This window comes from Sarcophilus harrisii, chromosome 1 (genome assembly GCF_902635505.1).
Source record: "Sarcophilus harrisii chromosome 1, mSarHar1.11, whole genome shotgun sequence".
In the NCBI taxonomy this organism is placed as follows: domain Eukaryota; kingdom Metazoa; phylum Chordata; class Mammalia; order Dasyuromorphia; family Dasyuridae; genus Sarcophilus; species Sarcophilus harrisii.
Window position 1 is genome coordinate 698211588 of NC_045426.1, and position 26601 is coordinate 698238188.

The 26601-nt window shown below is 41.2% G+C and overlaps 1 protein-coding gene across 4 annotated transcripts in view; it reads left to right on the top strand.

The window, feature by feature from the left end:
• BICDL1 (BICD family like cargo adaptor 1) overlaps positions 1 to 26601 on the top strand; it is a 144845-nt gene that overhangs the window by 62822 nt on the left and 55422 nt on the right. For 3 of the 4 annotated variants that reach the window (XR_004231306.1, XM_031948709.1, XM_031948707.1), the window contains exons 3-5: positions 17932 to 18048; positions 20638 to 20649; positions 23381 to 23527. Coding sequence is in view for 3 of the 4 variants with exons in the window: in XM_031948709.1 (XP_031804569.1) it covers positions 17932 to 18048; positions 20638 to 20649; positions 23381 to 23527 (276 nt within the window). In the remaining variant the exon portion in view is untranslated. The remainder of the gene's footprint in view (positions 1 to 17931; positions 18049 to 20637; positions 20650 to 23380; positions 23528 to 26601) is intronic. The other variant, XM_031948708.1, reaches the window with a different exon arrangement.

The window sequence follows — 26601 nt, forward strand, 5'->3', positions numbered from 1 at the left end:
ATTTCCAAATTCTTTGATTTGTCTCTCTCCTATGTGAAAAGCAAGCCTAAATTCAACCTTTCTTCATTGATTAGTGAAAGGTTCATCTAAAATCACAAGGGAAATTTTAAGTATTTTCTTTTATGCATTCTCTCCATTGCAGCCGAACTGACCCACCCATTAGATGTTCCCAATACATGGCATTTGTCCTGTCTCTTCTGTATGCAGGCCATCTCCCGGGTCTGAAATTCTCTCCATCCTCACTTCTGTTGCCTCGAATCTCTTGCTTCCTTCAAAGCACAGCTCCAGTCCACTCCACCTACACAAGAGTTTTCTTACCTCTACCCACCCCAATCCCAGTTGTTAGCACTTTCTCTTGGATAGTTCTATTTTTGTCTTTGATTGCCCAATGTCTACCCTAGGGGGCCCGGCACATTATAAGTGCCTGATAAATGTTTAAAGTGAATTGAATTGAAGGCTGGCAAATGCCCTGTATAGATTCAAAGCAAGAAAGAAGCCTATTAAGCTGTAGCCATCAATCTGACCGGTCAAATATTATGATTGCATTTTTAAAAGGCCTCAAATGGCATGATTATAGCAAGTATAATGAAAGAATCTCTGCATTTTGAGTGTTTAAAGATTGTACCTTTGCCCTCCTAAACAAGTAAGGTCGGGATGCTGGGAAGAGCACCCAAGCAGTTGGTTCTGTCATGAACAATTTACATAAAAGTCTTCCTCAATCACATTAGGCAGCATTGATGGCTAGGCTACCCTCTTCTCCTGTGGGACCATGCTTTAAAGAAAGGAAATTAACTTGTTAATCCTCCTGAGACAGGAGAAGCTTTGATAAAAGTGCAGGTCAAGCCTTTAGCTCTTAATTCCAGTTCTATCATCTAGGAACATATCTTGACTATCTTATAGTCTTTATTTAAGAAGTTCTGGCTTATCAGTTTAGACAAAAAGGGCAGTTTTTAGAATTAGAACATTCACAACCTTATTATATAGTGTTTCATTTTCTTGCCTTTTTCAAGGTTGCTTTCCACCTTCGATGTCCTCCTGCCATCTAACTCTTACCTATAGCTCCAAGAAGCTGTAGCATGTACCCCCCAAAAATCCTCTCTGTTGATGGGCTAAAGCAGATTGAAGATAACCAGTGGGTCTCAGATCTATCGGTGTGCTAAAGCGGTGCTACTCCAAGCATGTGAACATTTCCCCCCAAGGAATGGGTGGGTGAGAACAATTTGTTCCAATGGCTATGAAGGTGGCTGAAACGGATACCATGGAACCTTTAGAGCTTGATCAGACTTCAAACATAGATCATCCCAGGCCAAAAGTCTTGACTTTTGTCTTGCCACTTAACTTTGATGAGCAAAACTAACAACTTTGTACAACTCTACCTTAATCCAATTCACTTGAAAGTCAAAACATCACCGATGATGCCATTGGTCCTCTAAAAACTAAGGATGAACCATAGCAATAGCCCTTAAAGGCTTGTGAGTCCTCAAAATAGCCCTGGGAAGGAGATGTTATTATCACTCCATTTTACAGATGAGAAAAACTGAAACATAAAGGAAGCAAAGGGATCCAAGGCAGGATTTGAACCCATGTTTTCCTTCTTCAACTTCCAGTTCCCTATCTACTGAACCACACTCATTTTTGACTAGAGCCAGATGACGAGACAAGGGCTTAAGTTCATTCTCCTCTACTTCTTGGAGTTTAATGTGGAAATCATTTTCTCTGGTATCCTGATTTTAGTGGAAGTTTTCTGTATTCTGAAAGGGGAGGAGGAGACTTAGAGGTTATTCTCATCATTTCTCTCTCTGCCCTAAATTTAAACTGGTTCAGGAGAACATCCCCAATTCCCACTTGTCCTCATACTTTCTCTCATGGGAGGAAAATCAGCTCAAAGTAGTTTTCCAGTAACCTTGGTGCTGTCTGGCTTTGGAAACAAAAATATTTGGAATTCTAGGAAGAGGAGAGTTCAGGTGAGAGTTCCAGATCTTTGGGTGGAGGAAAGGGAGTGTCCTTGAACATCTCTAAGAAGGCATATTCTTAGGAAACTGGGCACTGCCTTGATTCAGTTTTACATGATTCTTTATTTTGAACACTTGTCTCAACATTTATCAAGCACCTACAATGTGCTGGGAACTCTGCAAAGCACCAAATACAAAATGTGAAGCAAGGATTTTACAATCTCATGGTGGAGACAACATGCAAACAAACATAAAGACAGCAAACTATATACAAGATAAATTATTGCTCACTTGTTCCAGTCATGTCTGATTCTACAGGATCCCATCTGGGGTTTCTTAGCAGAGATTTTAGAATGGTTTGCCATTTCCTTTTCCAGCTTATTTTATAAAGAAACTGAGACACACAGGGTTACATCCAAACAAACATATACACAGCAAGCTATGTGCAGGATAAATTATTGTTCACTTGTTCCATCATGTCTGACTCTACATGAAGCCCATTGGGGGTTTCTTAGCAGAGATTCTAGAGTAGTTTGCCATTTCCTTCTCCAGCTCATTTTACAGATAAGGAAACTTTTTTTGAGACACAGGGTTAAGTATTGCCCAGAGTCACACAGCTAGTAAGTGTCTAAGGCCAGGTATAAACTCATGAAGATGAGTCTACCTGATTCCAAGCTCAGTGCTCTATCCACTGTGCTACCTAGGTGCCCCTAGAAGATAAATAGGAAATGTTAGTAGAAGGAAAGCGCTAGAATTAAGAGGGTTAAGAAAAGCCTTCTGTAAAAAGTGAAGTTTGGGTTGGAACTTAAAGGAAGCCAGAGAAATCCATAAACTGAGTGGAGAAGGGAGAATAACAGCCAGTGAGAATACCCAGAGCTGAGAGATAGTGTCTTGTTCATGGAACAGCTCTCCTGGCCATCACCAAATGGAAGAATATATGTCTTAAATAAGTAAGAAAGTAAGAGAGGACTAAGCTGTGAAGGGTTTTGAATGCCAAACACATTTTCTATTTGATGCTGGAAGCAATAAGGAGCCACTGAAGTTGATTGAGTAGGGGAGTAACACGATCAGATCTGCCCTTTAGAAAAATCACCGGAGTGGCTGAATGGAGAATGGAGTAGAGGGAAGAGAGAGGTGAGACAGGCAGAATACCCTGTTGCTATTGTAATGGTACCAGAAGGATGGTAATGTCAGAGGAGAGAAGGGGACATATTGAGAAATATTGCAGAAGTAAAATTCACAGGCTTTCACAACCGATTGTTTACAAAGACTGGGAGACAATGGACGGGTAGGGGAACCCCAGGGACTGGGAGTCTGGAGGTGTCCTAAGGAGTCATAGGGAAGGAAGGTGGGAATGCAGAAAAGAATAAGGGAAAGATAAGAAACGTCATTTTCAACACAGTGAGTTTAAGATGTCTCCTGAACATCCAATCAAGATGCCTTAAATGTAATTGAAGATGTAAGATCGAAAGTCAGCAGAAAGAATGGGCTAGAGCTGCACTTTGGGGATGTCCCTGATGTTACGTTTCTTTCTTTGCTGATAGAAAAAGAAACTCTAGAACCCTTGTTCATGAGATTGTCTTTTGTCCCACGTTGTCTAACCCTCTTTACTTTACAGGTAAGGAAACCGAGGCACAGAGAGCTCTAGGATCCTCAAGCTATTATCTTATATCTCTCCTGCTTTTCTTAATTAAGCTCCTTGAAAGGTTGTCTGTACTCTGTGCCTCAGCTTCTCCTCTCATGCACTCCTCAACCCTTTGAGATCTGACTTCTGATCTCATCAGTCGATTGCAGTTGTTCTCTCCAGAGAATTGTCTTTTGCTTCCCCAGCCTCTCCTGCATTTGACCCTGCTTTTCAGCCTCTCTGGATACTCCCTCTTTGTTCTTTCCCTACCTGTCTGTTGTTGTTTCATGATTCATGCTACCCCCGCAACTGTGGGTATTTCCCAAGATTCTACCCTACGTCGTCCTCCCCCTTTAAACTCTCTTTTTTCATTCTCTCTCATGGATTTAACTATCAACTCTGCAGATGACTCCCAGAAACTTTCGTTTCTCTTTTCTTTTTTTCCATTTGTATCCCTATTGCTTAGCACAGTGCCTGGCACATAATAGACACACATTAATTGATCGACTATAAGGCCATTGCTGAAGAGATCATGACCTAGGTTTGGTTAGAGTGGGAAAGGAGCTTTCCTACGGTGCAGCCACAAGTAGGAAGCGAGCTGATAGTTCTCTATTTTACCCAACTAATCTTCCTAATCTGCTGAGCTCAGTTGTTTCTATGCTGCTGAGGCTCCATAAGTGCCCTGTGTATTTCAGTGCCCTTGGACAAAGCTCTGGCTGCCCATACTTACTTATAGCTCTTTTCCTAATATAGGATGAGGTCCAAGGTACATCCCCTTACTTGTATAGTAGAAAAGTTGACTCTGTCTGTAACTTCTCCAGAGAATCATGGAGAAAGGTGCAATAGATGATCAAAAAGTCAAGCAATTGGGGCAGCTATATGGCACAGTGGATAGAGTACCAGCCCTGAAATCAGGAGGACCTGAGTTCAGATCTTACCACACAGATCATTTAATACTTCCTAGCTGTGTGATTCTATGCAAGTCACTTAAACCCAATTGCAGAGAGAGACAGAGAGAGAAAGGAGAGAGAGAGGAGAGGGAGAGGGAGAGGGAGAGGGAGAGAGAGAGGGAGAGAGAATGAGAATATCAAGTACTCAAGATAACAGCTACATATCAGGCAGAGGACAGACATTAATTAAGGAATTTCTTCAAATCACTTTGTTCTCTCCTGGGAAAGAAGGTTAAGACAAGAAACTGAAGCATTTCTACAGAAAGGAATACCTTAAAGACATTGTTTTATTGCTAGCTGCTGTTTTTGTGTGACCTCAAATTATCCCTATACCGAGATCCTTCCCTTGTAAATAAAGAGCATGCTTTTTTTAAAATATATTTTTTTCTCCCAATTATATGCAGAGACAATTTTTACATTCATTTTTTTAAAAATAGCAATAGATTTTTTTTTCAAAATACCTGCAAATTTAGCTTTCACCATTCACCTCGGCAAAACCTTGTGTTTCAAATTCCCTTCTCCCCTAAACAGTGATCCAATATAGGTTAAACATTTAACATTTTTTTTTTAATTTGAGTTACTAATTTTTCTTCCTTCTTCCCCTTCCCTTTCCCTGAGATGACAAACAATTTGATTTAGGTTATACATGTTCAAGCATATAAAATATATTAACATATTAGTTGTGTTGTGAGAGAAGATACAGAATCAAAGGAAAAACTGTGAAAATTTAAAAAAAAAACATGAAAAAATACAGAAAGTGAAAAATCATATGCTTCAACTTACATTCAAACTTCATCAGATCTTTCTCTGAAGATGGCTAGCATTTTTCTTCACAAGTCCTTTGGAATTGTCTTAGATCATTGCATTGATGAGAATAGCTAAGTCGTTCATGGTTGATTATTATACAGTATTACTGTTACTGTATAGAGGGTTCTCCTGCTTTTGTTCATTTCATTTTGTACCAGTTCACCTGTCATTTACAACTTCCCACATTTTTCTGAAATCAGCCTAGTGCAATGGTTTTTTAAAAAAAGTGTGATATGGGGCAGTTGTGGATTGAGCACCAGCCTCAGACACTTAACACTTCCCAGCTATGTGACCCTGGGCAAGTCACTTAACTCCAATTCCCTCAGGGGGAAAAAAAAACAGCCAAAGCAAGCCCCACCCCAAGGAGCTTACATTCTAATGTGGAAGCTATTGTGTACATGAGTAAGTCATCAAAACAAGGTCATCTTAGAGAGAAACCTACCTTCCATCTGATAGCCCTCAATCCATAAGCACTTAATTCCATAAAGTGCCTCCTCTAAAGACTACAGGAATCTAGCCTTTATAATTCCCAGCGTTTTAGCAGCAAGAGAGACTCACACATAATCTACTCCAACCGTACTAAGTTCAAATCTGGCCTTACTAATATTGTATCCCTGGGCACTTTGCTTATTTGCCTGTTTCTTCATGTTTCTTCTTTCAAAAATGAGCTGGAGAAGGAAATGTCAATTCATTCCAGTATCTGCCAAGAAAACCCCAAATAAGATCACAAAGAGTCATAATTGAAAACAACTGAACAATAAAAATAATAAATAAACAAAAATAAAACCATAAAACAATAAAAATATAAATACCTCATTTGAACTTGACAATAGTCTTGGGAGGTCCATGTTCTTATTGGCTTCATTTTACATATGAGGAAACTAAGGCAGAGATTGACTACTTTGCTCTAGATCACTGAACTAATAAGTATCTGAGCCCAAATTTGAACTCAGGTTTTTCTAACTACAGATCCAGCAGAGGCAAATCCATGCTACTTTGGAGCAGCTGCAATCTAGGACGTTTTTCCTGACATCAAGTCTAAATTGGACTCTCTACAAAGTCTACTCTTTCTTCCACAACTTGTTTTGCTCTGGGAAGGATCAGGGAGGGAACAGTGGGGTCCTATAACCGGCCAATTCCTCCTCTTCCCAACAGCCTTTCAGCCACTCGATGACATCTGAGATATCTTCTTGAGTCTTCTCTTCTCCAGGCTGTGCATCCCCTACTTTCTCTAAATCCTGTTCATATGGCATGTGCCTAAAGACCTTCGTCATCCCATATTTAGCACAGCATTAACACAAAGCTCAGAGTCAATACTTAATAAACACCAGTGACTGATTGACCTTCATCCATCCTGGTTGCTCTTCCGAATCCTCATTACTTAACCTTTCTAGCCTCAGTTTCTTCAACTGTAAAATGAGAGAATTAAACTAGTAATCTCCCAAGTTCCTTTCAACTCTAAGTCTGTGATCTTATGATTTACCTTGTTTAAACCCTGACAAGGCTTTAATAGTGTTTCAGTTAGATAAATGACCCGAGATACTGCTAACCCAACCTGCTTCCCTCAAAAGCTTTTTTTCCCTTAATTCCCAAAACAAAAGATGGAAACTGGCGATCTTAAATTTTAGTGGGTCTACAAACCATAACCCACGCTTCGGGTAGTCATATGTCTCAATAACCTCACCCTACATACCATGAGTTCCATTTGAAATGACAGATTAATGATCTCATTCATTCATTTAGTCAATAAACATTTCTTTGAAAACTTCTCGGCCATTACATTAAGCCACTGGCTGCTGAAGTGCGGATCTCATTACTTTTTTTTTTTTTTTTTTTTTTTTTTTTTAGTACAACTGTACGCCAAGGACTGGGAAGACACCGAGCCAATTCTATTGTGTTAGTCCTTGAGAACACTAAAAACCTTTATTCACCTTGAACCTTTTCTAAGAGGGTTTTTTTTTTTTTTTGTTAGACCGACATGGGCATCTGACATTCTGAATAATGTAACCTTGTCTCTTGGAAACAAGAGTAGTTAACATCGGTCTCTTTTTTCCCCTTTTCAATTAAATCGGTGTTTCTGGGGAGGTCAGTCTTTGATGTCTGCAATTCATATTTGCATCAGTATCTAAAATAACAATCACTTTTTAATGTTTAGCGAGTTCTCGTTCATTTATTCTTAGAGCAAACATTTCAGACAATCCTGCCATATCCAGTACTCCTTGACGATGACGATGATGGTGGTGAAATATTGTAGTGTGATGGCTTGAAGGCCGGCCTTGGAGTCTGGAAGTCCCGCTTCTTTGTAGATCTCTCAAATGTGTGACCATCAGCAATTCCCTTATCCTTTCAGTGCCCCAAGTCGGTTCCCTGTGATTTTTTTTTTGTTTCAGAGAATTTGCAGTAGAAAAAGATCCCATATCTAGCAATCAAAGTCCTCTGGACCAGAAAACTCTTACTTGGTATTAAAAATTCCCCAAGGTCCTCTCTCTTCCTCTGCCTGCCAAAAAATTTGAACCAGGGCAAAATGGAAGGGAAAGAGCCATGTCATTGATTCTCTATATGTGTGTATCATATTTTATATATAATATTTATAAATATATATCACATATATAATATGTATTTTATATATATGTGTGTGTCAGAAGTATACACGGTGAACAAAGGAAAAAGGGAAATCTTTCATTTCAAATTTTTCTTTTGATGATATGATTGAACTGTATGTGAAGGACATGAACTCACCCCAATACTCAGCCAGCTAGATGGCTCAATGGGTAGAGTACAGCACCTGGAGTTAGGAAGAATCATCTTCCTGGATTCAAAGCTGGTCTCATGGCTGTGTGATCATGGGCAAATCATTTTCATCCTTTTTGCCTTGGTTTGCTCATCTGTAAAATGAACTGGAGAAGGAAAGGTAAACCATTTCAGTATCTTTGCCAGGAAAACCCCAATGGGGTTAAAGAAAAAGGATTAAAAATGATACAAAATATTCAACCGGCAGAGTAAATTTCACTTTTCTGTATCTGTCTGATACTCGGGGTCTACTTCATCATGCAAAAGTTTTTGTTTTCCAAAAACTTAATCGATGCTACATCTTCACTGAAAATGTAAAGGGATTGAAAATCTAAGATAGAAACTAGGTGATGAAATAGATAGAGCTCCAGGCTTGGAGTCAAGAAGACCCGAATTCAAATTCATCTTCAAATCCTTACTAGCTGTGTGGCTCTGCACAAATCTCTTGAGCCTCAGTTTCCTCATCTGTAAAAAGGGAATAATAATAGCATCTGCCTCCCAAAGTTGTTATGAGGATCAAATGAAAATAACCATAAAGAGCTTAGCACAGTGAGAACTAATACTAGTCATTGCCAAAAAAGTCCTCGAGGGCACAAAGTTAGGTCTGGGAGAAAATGGGATGTCTGAGTTAAATCTTAAAACATAGAATTTGGGGGAAGGACCTTTGGGGGAGGGAATGGTAGAGTGGAAGGGGCCTTAGAACAGGGGATGTCAGAGCTGGGAGGAGCCTTAGAACAGGGGATGTCAGAGCTGAGAGAGGTCTCAGAACAGGGAATGTCAGAGCTGGGAGGAGCCTTAGAATTGAGGATATCAGGGCTGAGAGGGGTCTTAGAACAGGCAATATTGGGGTGTGGGAGCCTTAGAAGAAGGGATATCAGGGCTGAGAGGGGTCTTAGAATATTAGGACTAGGAAGATCCTTGGAAAGAATGCTAGCTCTGGAAGGAAACTTGCGAATCCAGGAAGTCAGATTTGGAAGGCACCTTCAGGGCAGGGCATCTAGTCTGATTTCCTTATTTTAAGCAGCTCAGACACACTTGCCAGAGCCGCTCACTCACTAATCCCATGTTGTCTGGCAGACGTGGGCCTTCCCAGACCATGAACACCGGGCCGTTCCCAAGGCAGCAGCATCTCATTAAGCACTGCTCCAAAATGAAAAGCCTGGGAACAGGATGAAATGTATCTGTTTCATCTGGAGAAATTCTCGGAATTCTCACTTAAATCACTCGTTCAATGTGAGCTCCTGGGGTGATTTGGCCAAGAGATATTTTTCAGCTGTTAGGACAAGATGTTCTCTGACTTGCATGGAGCTCGGTGTAGAGCCGCCTGGAAAACACAGCCCGTCTCTTGTCGCAGGACCCTAAGGAGAGCTGACTTGTTCAGCAGGGAACAAAAGGCCCCCGGCAGGAACAACGGCACCTTCAAGAGCATCAAATGAACTGACTTCCCACCAAGATCTTAACTTGGGCAGCCTCTCTTTTTGTACGTCCAGATTAATAATGATGATGGTGCTGTTGAGGGAGACCTAGCTAGGAGCTCTCTGAAAGCTCATTTGGGACCTTGGAGAGAGAGCTTCCTGTTGAGTGGTGGGGGCCAAAGCTAGATCTCAAAGGGGTTGGCGGGATGAGGAGAAAGTAAATGGAGAAAAGAGGGCAGACGGCTTTTTGTAGAAGTTTGGCTCTGAAAGGGAAGGCAGTAAGAAGGTGAGAGCTACAGGGAAATGAAGGAGTGGTTTTTTGTTTGTTTGTTGTTTTTGAGGAAGGTTAGGGAGAGATTTGAGCATGTTTGTGGTCAGCGGGGAAAGAACCAGACGATAAGGAGAGTCTTAGAAAATAGAGAGAAGGGATGATTGAATAATAGGATCCTGGAGGAGATGAACTCTCCCCTTCTACACTTAGTAACTGTGTGATCCTGGACCAGTTACCTCCTCTTTCTTTGCCTCAGTTTTCTCATTTGCCAAATAAGGGGGAAACGGATCATTGACCTCTAAAGTCTCTTCCAGTTTTAAGGCTATATTCCTATGTATCTAATAAATGCCATGAGGGGCAGCTAGTGGCGCAGAACGTAAAGCATGGGTCTTAGAGTCAGGAGGACCTGAGTTCAAATCCAGCCTTAAACAAGATACTAGTTAATCTGGATTGCCTCACAAATGAATAAATAAATGCCATGAGAGTTATCAATGAGGGCATAGAGAAAGACTAGTTTCCTCTTCTAAACTTCAATCTGCTACTCTTAAATAGATTATATACACACGTGTTTGTATCTATGCACACATACATGTGTTTATATACACACATGTATATGTAAAACGAACCTGACATTGCTTCCTTACACACTTATTGCACAAATTAAATCATATAATATGTATGAACATTTTCACCAAATTTCCTTCCTTTCACTTCTGAACCTGTGAAACTAGTCTAGCACCTCCTCTAGGCCACTTGCCAATTTGCACTTAAACTCACAGATTGAGTCCTCATATGGTGGATGACCATTATTCTCTCTTGGGATTCTAGCGGGAATCCTGTAGAACTGTACTTCGAGCACTGAAGTCTTTGAGTCCCCACTGGTGGGCTTCTTATCAACAATCAGCCAGTTGACTCAACTTTCTTTTAGAAAGGGCAAGATAAGAACAGCTGATACAAAACATTACCCCATGGATCTGGGATAAGCTCTTCCAAATATACACACAAAATCCATAGTGGGGGAAGAGAAATGGGCACAAACTTAGAGTATACTGATAGTGAAATGTACTTCATGTATATGTAATAAAGGGGAACATTCCAACTCCTGGCCCTAGACATTTTTTCTTTCTATAGCTTCCCTTAGGTGTAGCTCTCTAGCAGGTTCTAAAAAGCCTGTGACTTTCTAGTCAGTAGCCCTTGCTTGAAGGATCATGCCCCTTGAAGCTGTTTTCATCCTCGAATGACTGCTTTTCCATAGTCACACACCTTAAAGTGTGTCTCGATTCCTGATACAGGAAATTTCTCTGCCATCAGCTCTGACACGCTAGTACAACATACTCTTAAAAATCATACGGTTTCTGCCTAGATGATACCATGGCAGGATATTCATTTGACTGTAATCAATAAAGCAAAAACATAAAAAAGACCGGGCTAGTCATATATATTCATAGACCCATAAGAGCCAGGGGGGAGATAAGGCAGCCCCCATTCCTCCCTCCCACTCTCTGGATGAAGCTCAAAGTAGTGCTTAGGCTTTCAAGTCAAGAAAAAGAGATGGAGAGGGGAAGAAGAAGGGGATTCACCATTTTTGTGTATCCACTAAGTAACGGTTCAGCAGCCATTTAGAGAACTCTTCAAATCCCTGAGACATCATGTCTTTTGACTCAATAGTCAATTAAAGGGATGTTCTTTGTCAGCCAGTACGAGCCCATGTCTGGAGTGGCTATAAGGAGCCTCCCTAAGTTTGAAGTGGACACGGAGCAGGGAAGGATGGTCCATACATGCTCTGTAGAACCCATCAGAAAAGGCAAGTCGGAGCACGCTCTGTGTCTCTTACACTAATATACTTGCTGCTGGCATCCGACCTCATATTCTTCAAATCTATCTTTGCCTATAGAGCTCCCATCAACTCTAATCAGTGTTCTCTGTATAGGAGAGAGAAAAGTGCCTTTTTGAACTTATTTTTTTATCCACAGGAGGCCGGCTAAAATAAGCCCTTTCTGCTGACCTGAAGCATTTTAGGTATTTTTCGAAGAATGAAAGGTTTTCACTGCTAGAAATATCCTCGCTAAAACTGGGAATGATGGATCTGCAATTAGAGGCCCTAAGTACATAGCCTAGCCCTGCACTGCAATCTCTTATCGGTGTGACTTTTCTCAAATCATCTCATCTTTCTTATCCTCAGTTGCTTAATTTGTGAAGTGAGAGGACTGTATTTAACGCTCGACATCAGAGTCCCTTCCAGTTCTGATATTCTGTATTTCACTTCAATCCACTCACTGGGAACACAAATCTAGCAAAGACACTGCACCTGCCCTCAAAGGCTTTGCAATCTATTAAAGGGATACGATGGGGTAGCTAGGTATTATGGTGAAGAAAATGCTGAACTTTTTCATTGGGACAGATATAAATTCAAATCCTGCCTCAGATACTTACCAGCTATGTAACCCTAGGTAAATCTCTTCATTTCTGTTTGCCTCAGTTTCCTGGAAAATGGGGAGAATAATAACCCCTTCCTCTTAGGACTTCTATGATGCTCTAGTGGAAGTTACTGTATAAATGCTTATCATCCTTATTGTTGTTAACTGAGTGATCATTGTCAAATCACTTAAACTGCCTCAATTTCATCATATGTAAAATGGGAATAATAATAGCCTATATTCCCAGAGCTTTGGGGATGATCCAGTAAAAATCACATATGTTGACTAGTGTTTTTCAATCTTGAGATGCTATATAGCTGTTAGCTGTTGTTGTTGTGTTGTATGGAGATTAATATTATCCAACCTACAATAAAAGAGAGTGAGACAGAGCTCTTAGTCAATGGCACTTTTCAAAAGGGTCCATGGTCCCCTCAATGGAGTGGACCTCAGATCTTCCTCATAATCTGAGATGCCCCCTTCCTCCAGGATCTTATATATAGAGAGAGTTTGATATGCAAAGAGGCATGGTAAAATACAGGATCTCATTGGTTGATAGATCTTGCTTGTAAGGACCAAAAATGACACATTATGATAAAATACAGGATCTCATTGGTTGATAGACCTTGCCCATAAGGACCAAAAATGACACATTAGTAGGGGTGGGGGAATGGCACAGATTGGATGAAGCATGAGGCATCTGCACTGACTAAGTGGTCATAAGATAGTCATAAAATAGGCATCTGTTCGTGTTGGACACGAGAGAATGGTCTCGACTTTCCATGTAACTGAGTCACCTTTGCCACATTGGATTTGGTCACCATGACAAGGAAAAACAAGGGTGGAGGGCTCTAGTTAGCTTCCTGAGATTAAGCAAATGATCTCACAATCTGTAGTTCACAGCTCTGAGGCATAATATACAGAACTTATAATAATTACCCCTATGGAATCATATGAAATTGATTGATACTTATTGGAATAGAGTGAAGGTTCAAACTGTTAAGAAATAACAGTTGTTAACAATAACAGTAAGCCAAATTGAACATGATAGGGATAAAGTAGAAATCAAGGAATTCTGGGAATATTTGAGGAGAGTGAAATTATTTTCAATTGGAGGAATTCTCAGAAAGAGGCTTCAAGGGAGATCTGACTTTGACCTTCTTAGGAAGAAAAGGATATTAACCAATGGTAATAAGTATAGACATGTGGAATCTTCCACCCTAAGACAGCAAGTCATCTGATATAGGTTAAATATATGCAACTCTTTTAAGTGTATTTCCATACTTGTCATGTTATATAAGAAAAATTAGAATAAAGGTGGGGGAACCATGAGAAAGAAAAAAACAAATAAAAAAGTGAAAATACTATGATCCATATTCGGTCTCCATAATTCTCTCACTGGAGGCAGATTAACAGTTTCCATTTACCAAGATTATTGGAATTGTCTTGAATCACCACACTGTTGAGAAGAGCCGCGTCCATCACAGTATATCATCACCTAATCTTGTTGCCGTGTACAATGTTTTCTTGGTCCTGCTCATTTCACTCAGCATCAGTTCCTGTAGGTCTCCTCAGGCCTTTCTGAAATCCTCCTGCTGGTCATTTCTTACAGAACAATAATATTCCATAATATTCATATACCACAATTTATTCAGCCATTCTCCAACGATGGGCAGCCACTCAGTTTCCAGTTTGTGGCCACTACAAAGAGACCTGCCACAAACACTTTTGCACATGTAATCCAAAGAATCTTGAGCCCCTGAGTATCTCCTCACAGGCCCAGCTCTGTCACTGCCCTTTCACTCTGCCCAACAACAATCAACTGACTTTGAAAACATCACTGCCTTCCTCTTCTGTCACCTCCTAGTCCAATTAGTCATTTAAGCAGCTGGCAAGCTGACTACAGGGAAGCAGCTGATTCAGTCTCCTTTATGAAGAGATACTTTGACCTTGCTTCCTTCAAAAGATGTTCCAGCTCAAAGGAGGAAGTAATCGAGCATTTAAGTTTATTCTAGACACTGCGCTAAGCATTATACATATATTATCACAACAATCCCATCATTCCCATTTTACAGATGAAGAAACTAAGGCAGACAGGTTAAATAGTTTCCCCAGAGCCACACATTTAGGAAATGTCTGAGCCTGGCTTTAAACCCAATTCTTCTTGATTCCAAGCCCAGTGCTCCGTGCCATGTAGCTGTCTAAAATAGCACCAGTGGCCCATAAGGCTCCTGATTTCTAAGCAAAGTGAGGAGGAAATTTTTTAAAAATCCAAAACTATGATTATCATTCAATTTAATCCCAAATTCAAGAAATAGTTGTTTGCACTATGCTAAACAGGATGAATGCAAAGACAAAATCAATGATCAAGCATTGATTAAGGACTTATTGGGTGCTAGTCGTTATATAGACAGGAGAGATACAAATAAAGCAAAAACAATCCCTGCTCTCAAGAAGCTTACATTCTAATAGAGACAAATGCATATAATACAATACAAATACGTAACTCAGTGTGTGTGTGTGTGTGTGTGTATGTGTGTGTGTGTGTATTTACACAAGACACATAGATGAAAGGTAAAAAGGAAGGAAGGCACCAGGATTTGGGGAGAAGGGAATTCTGTGGAAGGTAAGATTTGAACTAAGTCCTCAAGACATATTCTAAGAAGCAAAGATAAAGGGGAAAAGCATTCTTGGCCTGTAGAAGAGCCAAGACAAAGTCATGGAGATGGGAGATAAAGTGTCATGTGGGAGGAATAGCGGGTAAGCAGTGTGGCACAGTGAGAATGGTGGCTCTGAAGGTCAGGAGATCAGGGTTCAAATCCTGCCGTGGACGTTCATCAGTCTGGTGATCATGGGTGATTCCCGACCTCTTAGAGCATCAGTCTCTGCATCTAAAAAGTATTAATGGGAACAGCTAGGTGACACAATGTATAGAGCACTGACCTCTGCGTCAGAAGGACTTGAGTTCAAATTTAGCCCTCAGCACTTCCTAACTGTGTGACCCTAGGCAAGTCACTTAGCAGCTATCTGCCTCAGTTTCCTCATCTATAAAATGGGAATAATAGTAGCATCTACTTCCCAAGGTTGTTTTGAAAATCAAACGAGATGTAATAGAAACGTGAAAACAAAGAAATGTACTTTTTTATTATCGTAAACTTTGGCTCTAGTGGCAAAAATGGCGAGCTGTGATAAATATCCGATGGACTGATGCTAGATTTCCAGTGAGTGATATAATGCTGTATCTTACACAGGAAGGATGCCTGGGAATATAAATAACTGGTGAAAATAACAGTTTCTTTTTGGTTCTTGATATGCACTGTCCTATGATATTTGGGTGAATATGGATACAAATACACATATAGATGTATGCATATTCTGCTATGATCTGGGGGAAAAGAATATTATCTTTTTTAGGAAAAAAAAAAGAAAATCAAATGAGGTAATATTTGTAAGGCACTTAGCATATAGTGCCTGGCATATAGTAGGTGCTATATAAATGCTTCCTTTCTTTGAATATAATCTAAAGAGGAAAGGGGCTAAGCTTAGTTTGCTTCCCTACCAGCTAATAGGAACTTCCTCAATCCAAAGGTCTGAACCAGAATCTTTTTATGAAAAGGAAGCAAGTGACCTACTTTGAAAGGGTATGTTAACTCCTCCAGGCCTTGAGATTTGAGTGAGTCATTTTCCCCCAAGGGTGCCTCAGTTTTCTTTTTGATGAAATAAGGGGATTGAACTAAATGGTCCCTCCTCCCTCTGCTGCTTACTACCTGTGTGCCCTTGAGAGTTATTTCACCTTTCTCTGCCTTAATTTCCTCATCTGTTGAAGAGGTGACATTAAGGTGGCTTCCGAGATGCTTTCTAGCGCCATAATTCATTTTGCCAGTGGACCAATATCCTTGGGGTAGGTGTCTGGTCATAGATTACCCTTCACACATGCAAGGTTATAAATGATCCTGTCAGTTCTCATTCAAGTCAAGGTTAGGCGTTTATTGAGTGTTTACTAAGTGATGGCCATCGGGATGAGCCTGGGTAATACAAACACAAAGCAAAAAGCCCGGTCCTCAGGGAGTTTATAACAGATTGGGGCAAGGCTAGCCATAAAAGGAAGCTGAAGTGGGTAGGGGGTACCCGGGGTGAGGGAATTGGCAAGGGCAGTTGGAGGAGTCTGAAACGTAGCCAGGGGAGGAATGGAGATCCAGCTAGCTTGGGCATCCCCTTCAAATGGAGATTTTGGAAAGAGCCAGCCAGTCAGAGGAAGAGACCACAGAGGGTGATTCTGCTAAGAGAAATCCAGGAGTGAAGGGAACTTCTAGGGGGGAAAGAAAAAAGGCTTCTGGGGCCTGACAGAGAAATTGCAGAATGTCGGGAGCACAGCCGTCAGAGAAGCAGCTGATGGACCCAGCTGTTGATCACAGCACTCATCCCATTTCGAAAGTCTGTTTGCCTTGTAACTTTTCTCCGTGGTCCTGACCTACTTTGTGGCAGAGCATTTATTCAGGCAGGGGACCCACTTCTAGCTGAGGGAGGCCCGTGAGAGCTACAATCATCTGCTAAATCACAGTGGACTCTGTGAGCTCAATATGATTCAACGATGGGATACGACTTCCAGGAAAGCTAATAGACAAGAGCCTTCATCTCCCCTGGCCTCCATCTCCTTGTCTATAAAACAAGGAGATGGGGCAGGTTGATCTCTGCGGGCTCTTTCAACTCGAAATCTGCAACCCTTTAATGCAGGATATCTTACCCTCATGTCTGTGTATTTAATATTTATATATTCTCATTTTATTTAATTAATTCATTTAATGAATTAATTTTCATTAATATTTTGCTATATCGCTACTTAGTGTTTTTAATACAATATTTATAAATATAAAACATTTTATATTTTACATATTGCTAGTCATTTAATCAGTATTAATAAACATGGAATATTTAATTTTTATATATTATTTCATGTTTTCCATATGATTAATAAATATAAACTATTCAGTATTTTGATATATTACTATTTCATGATTTCCATATGAATAACTATAAAACTATTCAGTATTTTGATATATTGCTATTTAATGCTTTTCATATGATTAATAAATATAAAACTTCAATATTTTGCTATTTAATGCTGTAATACAGTATTAGTGAATATAAAACTTATTTTTATATGTTGCTAGTTAGCCTTTGAATATAGTATTAATAAATGTGAAATACTTAATATTTTATATAGTGCTATTTAATGCTTTTATTATTAAAAATATGATTTTGTATAAATTTATATAATATATATTTAAAATATATTTATTTATTTATATTTTATATATGTAAAGTAAAAATAAAAATAAACATGTAGGTATATATATATATAAAAATATAAATTTAATATGTTGATAATTATGTTTCAACATCATTGGTTTCATTTGCAGTCCTCTTTGTTATATTTTATGCATTTAAAAACTTTATTCTGAGAAGGGATTCTTAAGCTGTTGGAGCCCATGATACACACCCCAAAATGTCTAAGAACTCTGGCTATAAATCCTTGAGCCTGACCTTGTACAGCCCAGTCTCATGACCTGAAAGCTTTCTGTCACATCAACTTCTGATTAAACTTGACAAAAGAATTATGGGAGGTACAAACTGGTCACTAGAGGGAGAATTAAAGCCCTACCCCACTGTGTCTCAGCTAAAACCCTTGTGTTCTTTTCTATTCCCAGGCATCAGAAGTGGAGCGCCAACTCTCCATGCAAGTCCACGCCCTCCGAGAAGATTTCCGGGAGAAAAATTCCTCATCCAACCAACACATTATCCGGCTGGAGAGTCTTCAGGCTGAAGTGAGTTTCCCAAAGGAAGAGTTTCTTGCCAGTTAAACATGTTTATCCAGTCTCAGACAATATGGCAGGTCTTTGGGTAGGGATCCTTCTGAACTAAGGGAGCAAAACCGGTTTTATGAGTGACAAGTCATCCTCCAAAGGTGCCTAAAGTCACAGGAAATGGAATGGGAAGAAAACCCTTGGATTTTCATCCTTCTGGCTAGCCAGAAGGAGATCACGTTTTGCCCAGAAAGATAGTATTAATAAAAGATTGCTCAGAACTACCATTTGTGACTCATAATCAGGAAAATAGTCTATAGTTTTCCTCATTTAATAATATTCTTCACCTAAAATTCTATTTACAGAACCAGGACGCAGTATTTTTATGTTTTGGGCAAGATTTGGACATTATATTTCCCTCCTGGACTAAATTGAGGAATTGAGCCCCTTTGGTACCATAATCAATTAGGATAATATTTATTAGAGTGTTTAGCATAGTGCCTGGTACATAGTAATCACTATATAAATGCTTATTCCCTTCCTTCTCCCTTTCTTTCTCTCCCTTGATGAAAAAATATTTGTTTACCTACTATGTGTCAAGTACTGTGCTGTATACTGAGGATACAGATTTTTTAAAAATGAAACCATCCCTGCCTCCAAGGAACTTATATTCTATTAGAGGAAAGAATATGCACGCATATAAGTATAGTCGAAATAAAACCAAGGTAATCAAAGAGAGGACAAAACTCTAATAAACTGGAATGATCAAGAAAATTTTACAAGTAGGCTTTGATCTTTCAGTGTATTCATTAATAACTACAAGCTATGAAAAAGGGAATTTTCTGACATCAAAACTGTCTAACTATAAAAAGGAATTTTCTGAAATAACTATTATATGCCCCTGCATGTTGCACATGTCCTGGGATGCAGCCTAATTTGCCTATACCTAGTTCTGGCTCTGCTTATCAGAAAGTTCTCATAAAAGACAATTATTTTCTCCATTCTTTTTCTGTTTAGTTCTGTTAAGATTAATTATATGTACAGGAGAGGCCATAATTTATCAAGTTCCTCCAAGTCAATACACAAGCATTTAATGCTTACTGTGTGCCGAGCATTGTGCTCAGTACTAGGACTGCAAAGAAAGGCAAAAACAGCCACAGGAAGCTTACATTCTTAAAAAGGGGGAGAGGCTATATATATATATATCATAGGCCTATTTAAGCTATATATGGAGTATATGGAAAACAAGTTGAGGATGTAAAGAATCAACACCTGGGATGGAAGTGGGGAGGAGACTAAAAAAGACCTCTTGGAATAAGTGAGATTAAAACTGAGCCTTGAAGGAAGTCAAAAAAATAAAGAGAACCAGCATTCTAAGCAAAGAGTACAGACAGTGCAAAAACATGGAGATAAGAAATGAGTCAGTGTGTTCAAGGAATTACAAAGACACCAATGTTACAGGTACCTAGAATATGTGGAGAAGAATGAACTGTTAAAAAAATAATAATAATAAAGCTAGAAGTTTTGAAAGGGAACAAGGTAGGAGAGTTTTAATACACAAACAGAGGCATTTCCGTTTTAATCCCGGGAGTAATAGGGAGCCAATGGAGGTCATAGAGCAGGTGTGACATGATCAGACCTCCATTGCTAACTTGGGAAGCAGAGCACAGGATAGATTCAGATACTGTATCTGATTTATATGCATCATATTTACTCTTATTGATACATGTTGTCTTTCCATTCGAAGGTAGACTTCTTCAGGGCAGAGACCATCTTTGAATCCTTAGCACAATAGCTGGCACATAGTAGGCATTGATACATTTTTGCATGATTGAAAGATAACTGTAGAACAACAAAATTACGAAATCTTGCGTGGAAGTGTCTCATGAGCCGACAAAAGATTCTCTGCTGAAGATTTTCCCCTCTATCTTCCATTCAAGTAGGCAGCTATCTAAGCAATAGGCCTCTTACTAAATGGGAGCTTGAGTAGCAAGAACAAATTAGCTAAATATGTTACCAGAGAAAGAGTGCCAGATTTAGAAGCCAGGGATCTGGGTTCAAGTCCTGAGTCAGCCACTTGCTACTTTTGTAACCTTGAGTAAGTCAGTTCATCTCTCTGGACCTCATCTGTAAAATAAAGGGATTAGATTAGATAACCTCTGAGTTCTTACCTCAAAATCGATGCCAATCTGGGTGATAACTTTGCATTATGGGAGGAAGGAAAGATGGAAAGGGTTGGTATGACCTTCTGTTTTCCCTTGGCTCCGACCATAGGGTTAAAGGTTGTTGGGGGGAGGATGATTGGAGCTGGTCCCCAAGAAGCCCTTTGAGGTTCAGTGGAACATACGCTGGATTTCAAATCCCAGCTCTGCCATTTGTGGCTCTGGGCATGTCATTTTCCTAGATGTGAATTTTCTTTCTGTAAAATGAGGCAGTTGGACTGGATACCAGCTCCAGAGGCATGATCCGGGGAGCTTCTGCCCTTCTGAGAATGGCTTGAAGGTGGAGGGGGGGGTTTCTCCCCTAAAGTCTATCAAACTCTTGTCTTTTCTTCTTTCTTCTCTCATCCCCTTCCTTCCTCCTTTCCCCCATCCCACTGGTCCCAAGCAGCAGGTACTTGAAGTAAGTAGTTTGTTCTCACGGATTTCCACAAGCTCATCTGTGATCATCTGTGTGCATGCGTGGCGCTCGAGCTGCTTCTGGGTCCTTCTGCCTTCAAAGCCCCCCATCCTCCTGCTCCCCTCCTCCCTCCTCCTCCTCCCCCGCTTTCCTTGGGCCTCTCATTGGGCACGATCATTCTCAGGGAGCCTCATGGCTGGGTTTGATTCCATTTCTAGGCGTCAAGGTGAGGGAATCTAATGCTTCATGCGTGCTCTTCCCTTCATTTCCATCACATTCTGCTCTCAGGCCATGGTGCTGGGCTAATTATTTTGTCCTGGTAAGGCTAAATTTCTTCTTAACACCGTTGTGACCTCAGGTAAATTAGTCCACCTCTCCAGAGCTGTTTCCTCATCTGTAAACTGAGGCAAAGTTGGAGCAGATTACTTTTCTAAGGTCTCTTCCATCTCTAAATGTAGATCATGTCATGATCTATGAATCGGGAAGACCTAAGTTCAAAACCTATCCCAGATGCTTACTGGCTGAGTGGACCTGAACAAGTCACTTACCCCCTTTTACTTCTTAGTTTTCTCACCTATAAAATGAGGAGATTGAATTCAATGGCCTCTAAGGTCTCTTGTTGTTGTTCGGAGATACTTAACTCTTCATGACCCCTTTGGAGTTTTCTTAGCTAAGATATGGCACACAGGTAGTTGTCATTTCCTTCTCTAGCTCATTTTATAGATGAGGAAACTGAGGTAGACATGGTTAAGTGACCCTTGCACTATGGTACCGCTTAGCTGCCTAAGGTCTCATCGAACTCTAAATCTGTGATCCTTTAACATCAGGATCAATCCCATCTTGCCGCCTATGCGACTGAGTCACAAGTCAATTTCTTTGAGCCTCAGTTTCTTAATCATTAAATGAGGGGGTTAAACTACAAAGCCTTTTAAGTCCCCTTAAAGGGCAGCTAGGTGACTCCAAGGAGCACCAGCCCTGGAATCAAGAGGATCTGAGTTCAAATGTGGCCTCAGACACTTATTAGCTGTGTGATCCTGGGCAAGTCACTCAACCCTGTTTGTCTCAGTTTCCTCATCTGTAAAAGGAGATGGAGAAGGAAACGGAAAACCACTCCAGTGTCTCTGTCAAGAAAACCCATAATGAAGTCCCAATTGAAACTCTCAAACACCATAAAGTCTCCTCTGGCTTTCAAGTTCAGATTCTCTTGCAGCCGTTTCAGAGATTTGGCTAGGAATCTTTTTACCTGATAGATGGGATACGTGAGATCAAGATTATTCATGGGAGAAAAGTTTCCAAGGAATAGGAGAGAACTTTAAGGATGGCCCGCTCAAGGAAGAATGTTCTTCCTACCCTCCGGCCATGTGTGGAAGAGTGACTCCATTCATGAAAGGGCCCAGGGCCACCGAACTGGATGGCACTCCAGAGACATGATTCCTCCGGACAGAGTATTCCTTTGTTAGTGCCAGCTACCTGATCTCCTTGGACCGAGGCCACGTGCTTCTTTTCCTCGGGACATCAGCGTATCTGATGGATTGGCGTCCAGGAAGGACCTGTGTCCAGTGAGCAGAATCAGAGTCCTAAAGTCAGGGTGGGGGAGATCGGAGGGCTTGCTCCAGGAAAGGGGCCCAAAGTAAAAGGAAGGATACTTCTGTGAGGGCCTCGGGTCCTTACAATTCAGTTTCAAATCCCCCCTCCACAATCAAACCGTAATAGGTTACATGTTGCCTAAGAAGCCACAGAAAGCAGAAGCCTAAGGAGCTGGAGAATGTCTGAGTTAGCATCAGGAGAGCATTAGCGTGCTGGCAATCCAAGAGCAGAGATTAGGGTCTAGAGAGCTGGCCAAAAGGGCCTCTCAGGAAGTGGGGAGGAGAGGAGACGAGCATCCCCATGGATCACAGCAGAGCAACAAGCTGGGGATGGCTCACTCGGGGAGAAGTTTGCGGAAAGGGCAGAGTCAGTCCCCAGAAAGGCCCTCTGGAAACTGGAGGGCCTTAAGAATCAGAGTAGAGGGAAGCCAGGACCCTGTAAAGAGCCTTAAGAGCTGCCTCTCCCACTTAAATGTCCCATGTAGAGCTTGGAGACATCTCTGGTTTTTTCACCTGCCTCTCCTCCCCTGTCCTTGCCTGGGATGCCCGTGGCTCTGAATGGCCCAGCCAGCATCTTTCTGTTTCCAATGGCACCCTCAACTCAGAGCCCCAAAGGCTAAGCACCCAGCCCGGCTCAGGCAGGAGCGGGGACGGGACAATAGAAAGGAGGTTACATCTCTAGAGAGTGTGTGGGGAGTTTCCTTGCCTTGGTACCTGCCAAAGGAAGGGAGGACTGGTCAGACCAGCCCGGGGGTCTCTTTGGAGGGCAAAGGAAGATGCAAGAAGGCCCTGGATCTTATCTTTGGAAATTCCCAAGCACTCGAGCCTTCCACGCCTCGCTTTTGCCTGGCAACCTGCATTCCAGCTTGCTGGGAGCTCAGTCCCCACCCCTTCCCAGCCAAGTTTCTCCAGGGGAGGGCTTGGCTTTCCAGCTCGCAGCTGCCCGGCTGTCTCCCTCCCAGGTACAGACACACACAACCTGGTACAGACGGACACGGACACAAACAGTTGGGTTTGGGTTGGCGAGTCTGTCTTTTCTTTCCCACCCATCAGCCTGGACATCACCCCGGGCCTCCCCTACAGACACACACTCACACACACACACACACGCGCGCGCACGCACACCACATGGTTCTCTGCTTTTTCAGATCAAGATGCTGTCAGATCGGAAGCGAGAGCTGGAGCATCGCCTCAGTGCCACAATGGAGGAGAACGATCTACTCCAGGGGACGGTGGAGGAGCTTCAGGACCGAGTCCTGATTCTGGAGAGACAGAGCCACGACAAGGACCTCCAGGTAAGAGAGGCAGAAAAAGACCAACATCGGGGGCCTTGAGGAAGAGAGCGTGGCTGCTCTAGGGAAATGAGAGCCAAGTGGCCCGCTGGGGTGGAGAGAGAGCCAGCCATGGAGACCAGAGGGTCCCGGACCCTCTCTGACAGATACAATATGGACAATTACCAGGGAAACCGGGTATATTGAAATATAATTATGAAAACATTTTGTGGCCACTCTCTGATAGACATAATAGAGACAATTACCAGGGAAACCGGTTATATTGAAATATAATTATGAAAATATTTTACATCCCCTCTCTGATATAGTCTCATTAGATGACTGTGGGTCAGACAACCCCCCCCCCCCGCCCCGGGCCTCCTTTTTCCTCACTAAAATGAGAAAGTAGAATAGTGGACAGAGTGCCGTAGGAAGTGCTCAGGAAGGCCTGAGTTCAAATCTAGTCTCGGATACTGACTGTGTGATGCTAGGCAAGTCACTTAATCCATTTACCTCAGTTTCCCCATGTGTAAAATGAGGAAGAGAATGAATGAACTTAATGGTGTCCAAGGTCTCTCCTAGCTCTAAACCAACAAGCTAGAACTATATTGCTTCTGAAATCCCTGCAGTTCTACATATATGCCTTTAAGCCTTCTAATCCCTGAGGCAATTCTCAAAGGTCAGAGTTCATTATCTTTCTTTTATGTGCTAGACTAGTGAAGCAGTCTGGTGAAAACCATAGATTCCTTCTCAGAACAGGTTTTTTTTTTTTTAATAAAATACAGACAATTACCAAGAAAAGCAGTTATATTGAAATATAGTTATGAAAGTATTTTTTAAAATTTTAATTTAATTTTAATAAATTTAATTTATTTTGAATTAATTTATTTAAAAAATTTTTTAAATCAAGTCTAGAAACAAAAGTCTAAATTATAAGTGAGTTATCAGTCTGTTATGAGGAGAGACAGCTTCCATAGAGGGAATTCCTCACACAAATCAAATCACAGGTTAAGACCCAAAACATGGCCAGAAAAGAAGAGAAGCTAAAAGAAAGGAAGGAGAGAAGGAAGACAGCATATGCCCAGATGTGAAAAACAGATGGTGCAACGAGCTACTTCTCTTCCCTGGCCCTGAGTGATCCAGGCTGGGGATCAGAATCAGTGTCCACAAATCCTCCACCTACATGACCAAGTCACTTCCCTACCTTCTCTCAGTCCCTGGGCCAATGAGCCATGGACCGGTTACATGAGTTCTCGTGGACCTGTTACTCTTGGGGTCAGAACATGGTGCAAGTAATTCCATCCTCCCAGTGCTGATAGAGCTTACCCGGAAGCTGGCACAAAAGCTGCCGGCTTCTCTGAGGGCACCACGCTCTCTGCTGGCACTTTCCGGAGATTGCCGGCTCTTGCCATGGCAAGATAAAGGCAGGCGTCCTGCCCCCATCACTCAGCCTCGCTCGGAAGAAGGATGGGACAGTGGACAGGGAAAGGTCCTGAATCAGGGGAACCGACTTCAAGTCCCATCACTCGCACAGCCTTCATGACTGCGAACAAGCCTTGAACCTCTCTGGACCTCAGTTTCCCCAACTATAAAACGAAGGGGAAAGGCTAGATGGCCTCTAAGATCTCTTCAACCTTTAGCTCTATAAAGGTGATTCCTGCCCATTTTCCAGAATGAAATCAGAATCAGAGAGCAGAGGCAATTAAGAGACTGGGTGTGGAGTCAGGAGACAACTCAAGTTCACAACCCATCTCTTATACTTAGCAGCTGTGTAGCCTTCAATAAGTCATTTCATCAATCTGGCCTCAGTTCTCTTGTCAGTAAAATGAGAGGATTGGGATTAGTGATTCTTCCAGTCCCGAATCTAGGCCTTGTGATTGCATGCTCCTAAGTTTGCCCACCTCCCACAGTAGCTAGAGGCTCCATCCATTTTTTGTTGGTATCCTCAGACTTCCAGGAAAGATGTGAAATCATGTCCATGTGTCTTGTGTTCAGGAGATGCCTGCACTACAGATCCATTGGTCAGCACTTTTTTTTTTGGGGGGGGGGGGTTTGGTTTTTTATTGATTTTATTTTTCCATCGCTTTCATTTCCAAATTTATCCTCCCCACTCCTCATATCTGAGGCCCATCCCAGGAGCAAAGAATTTTTAAAGAGAGTTAAAGAAGCAGGTCAACCAAACTAACTCATTAACCCTCTAGCTCCCCACATCTGCAAAGAAAGGAGGGAGGTACATTTTCTGATCTCTTCTTTAGGGTCAAGAATAATTTTTAGTATACCACTCACTGTTCAACAAGCTCTAATTAAAGACTTAGACATGAACCAGGACAAGTACCCTGTATTCATTTGGATAGATAGATAGATAGATTGATTGATAGACAGATAGACAGACAGGATAGATATATAGATAGACAGACTGACAGAGAGACAGATATACAGATGGACAGACAAGCAGATAGACAGACAGATGGACGGACAGACAGACACAGACAGACAGAATAGATATGTAGACAGACAGATAGGCAGACAAGATAGATATATAGACAGATACACAGATAAACAGACTGACAGACAGGATAGATAGATGGATGAATGGGCAGACAGACAGACACAGACACATAGATAAACAGGATAGATATATAGACAGAAAATAGATACACAAATAAACAGACAGATAGATGGATAGACAGACAGACAAGTAGATAGGTAGGTACATAGAAAAGGATAGGATAGGATAAGATAGGATAGATACATACATACAGGTATGTAGTTATAGATATACACACACAAGGGCAACTAGATGAAGCAATGAATAGACTGCCCAACCTGGAGTCAAAAAGATTCATCTTACTGAGTTCAGATCCTGCCTGAGGTACCTACCAGCTGTATGACCCTGAGCAAGTCACTTTATCCTATTTGCCTCAGTTTCCTCATCTTAAAACTGCTCTAGTATCTTTGCCAAGTTGCCAAGAAAACTCCAAATGGCATCAGAAAGAGTTGAACATGACTGAAAACAACTGAATAACAACAAAAACGCATATACATACATATGTGTGTATGTGTCTGTGTCTGCATATAGGTATATAGATAAGACAGAC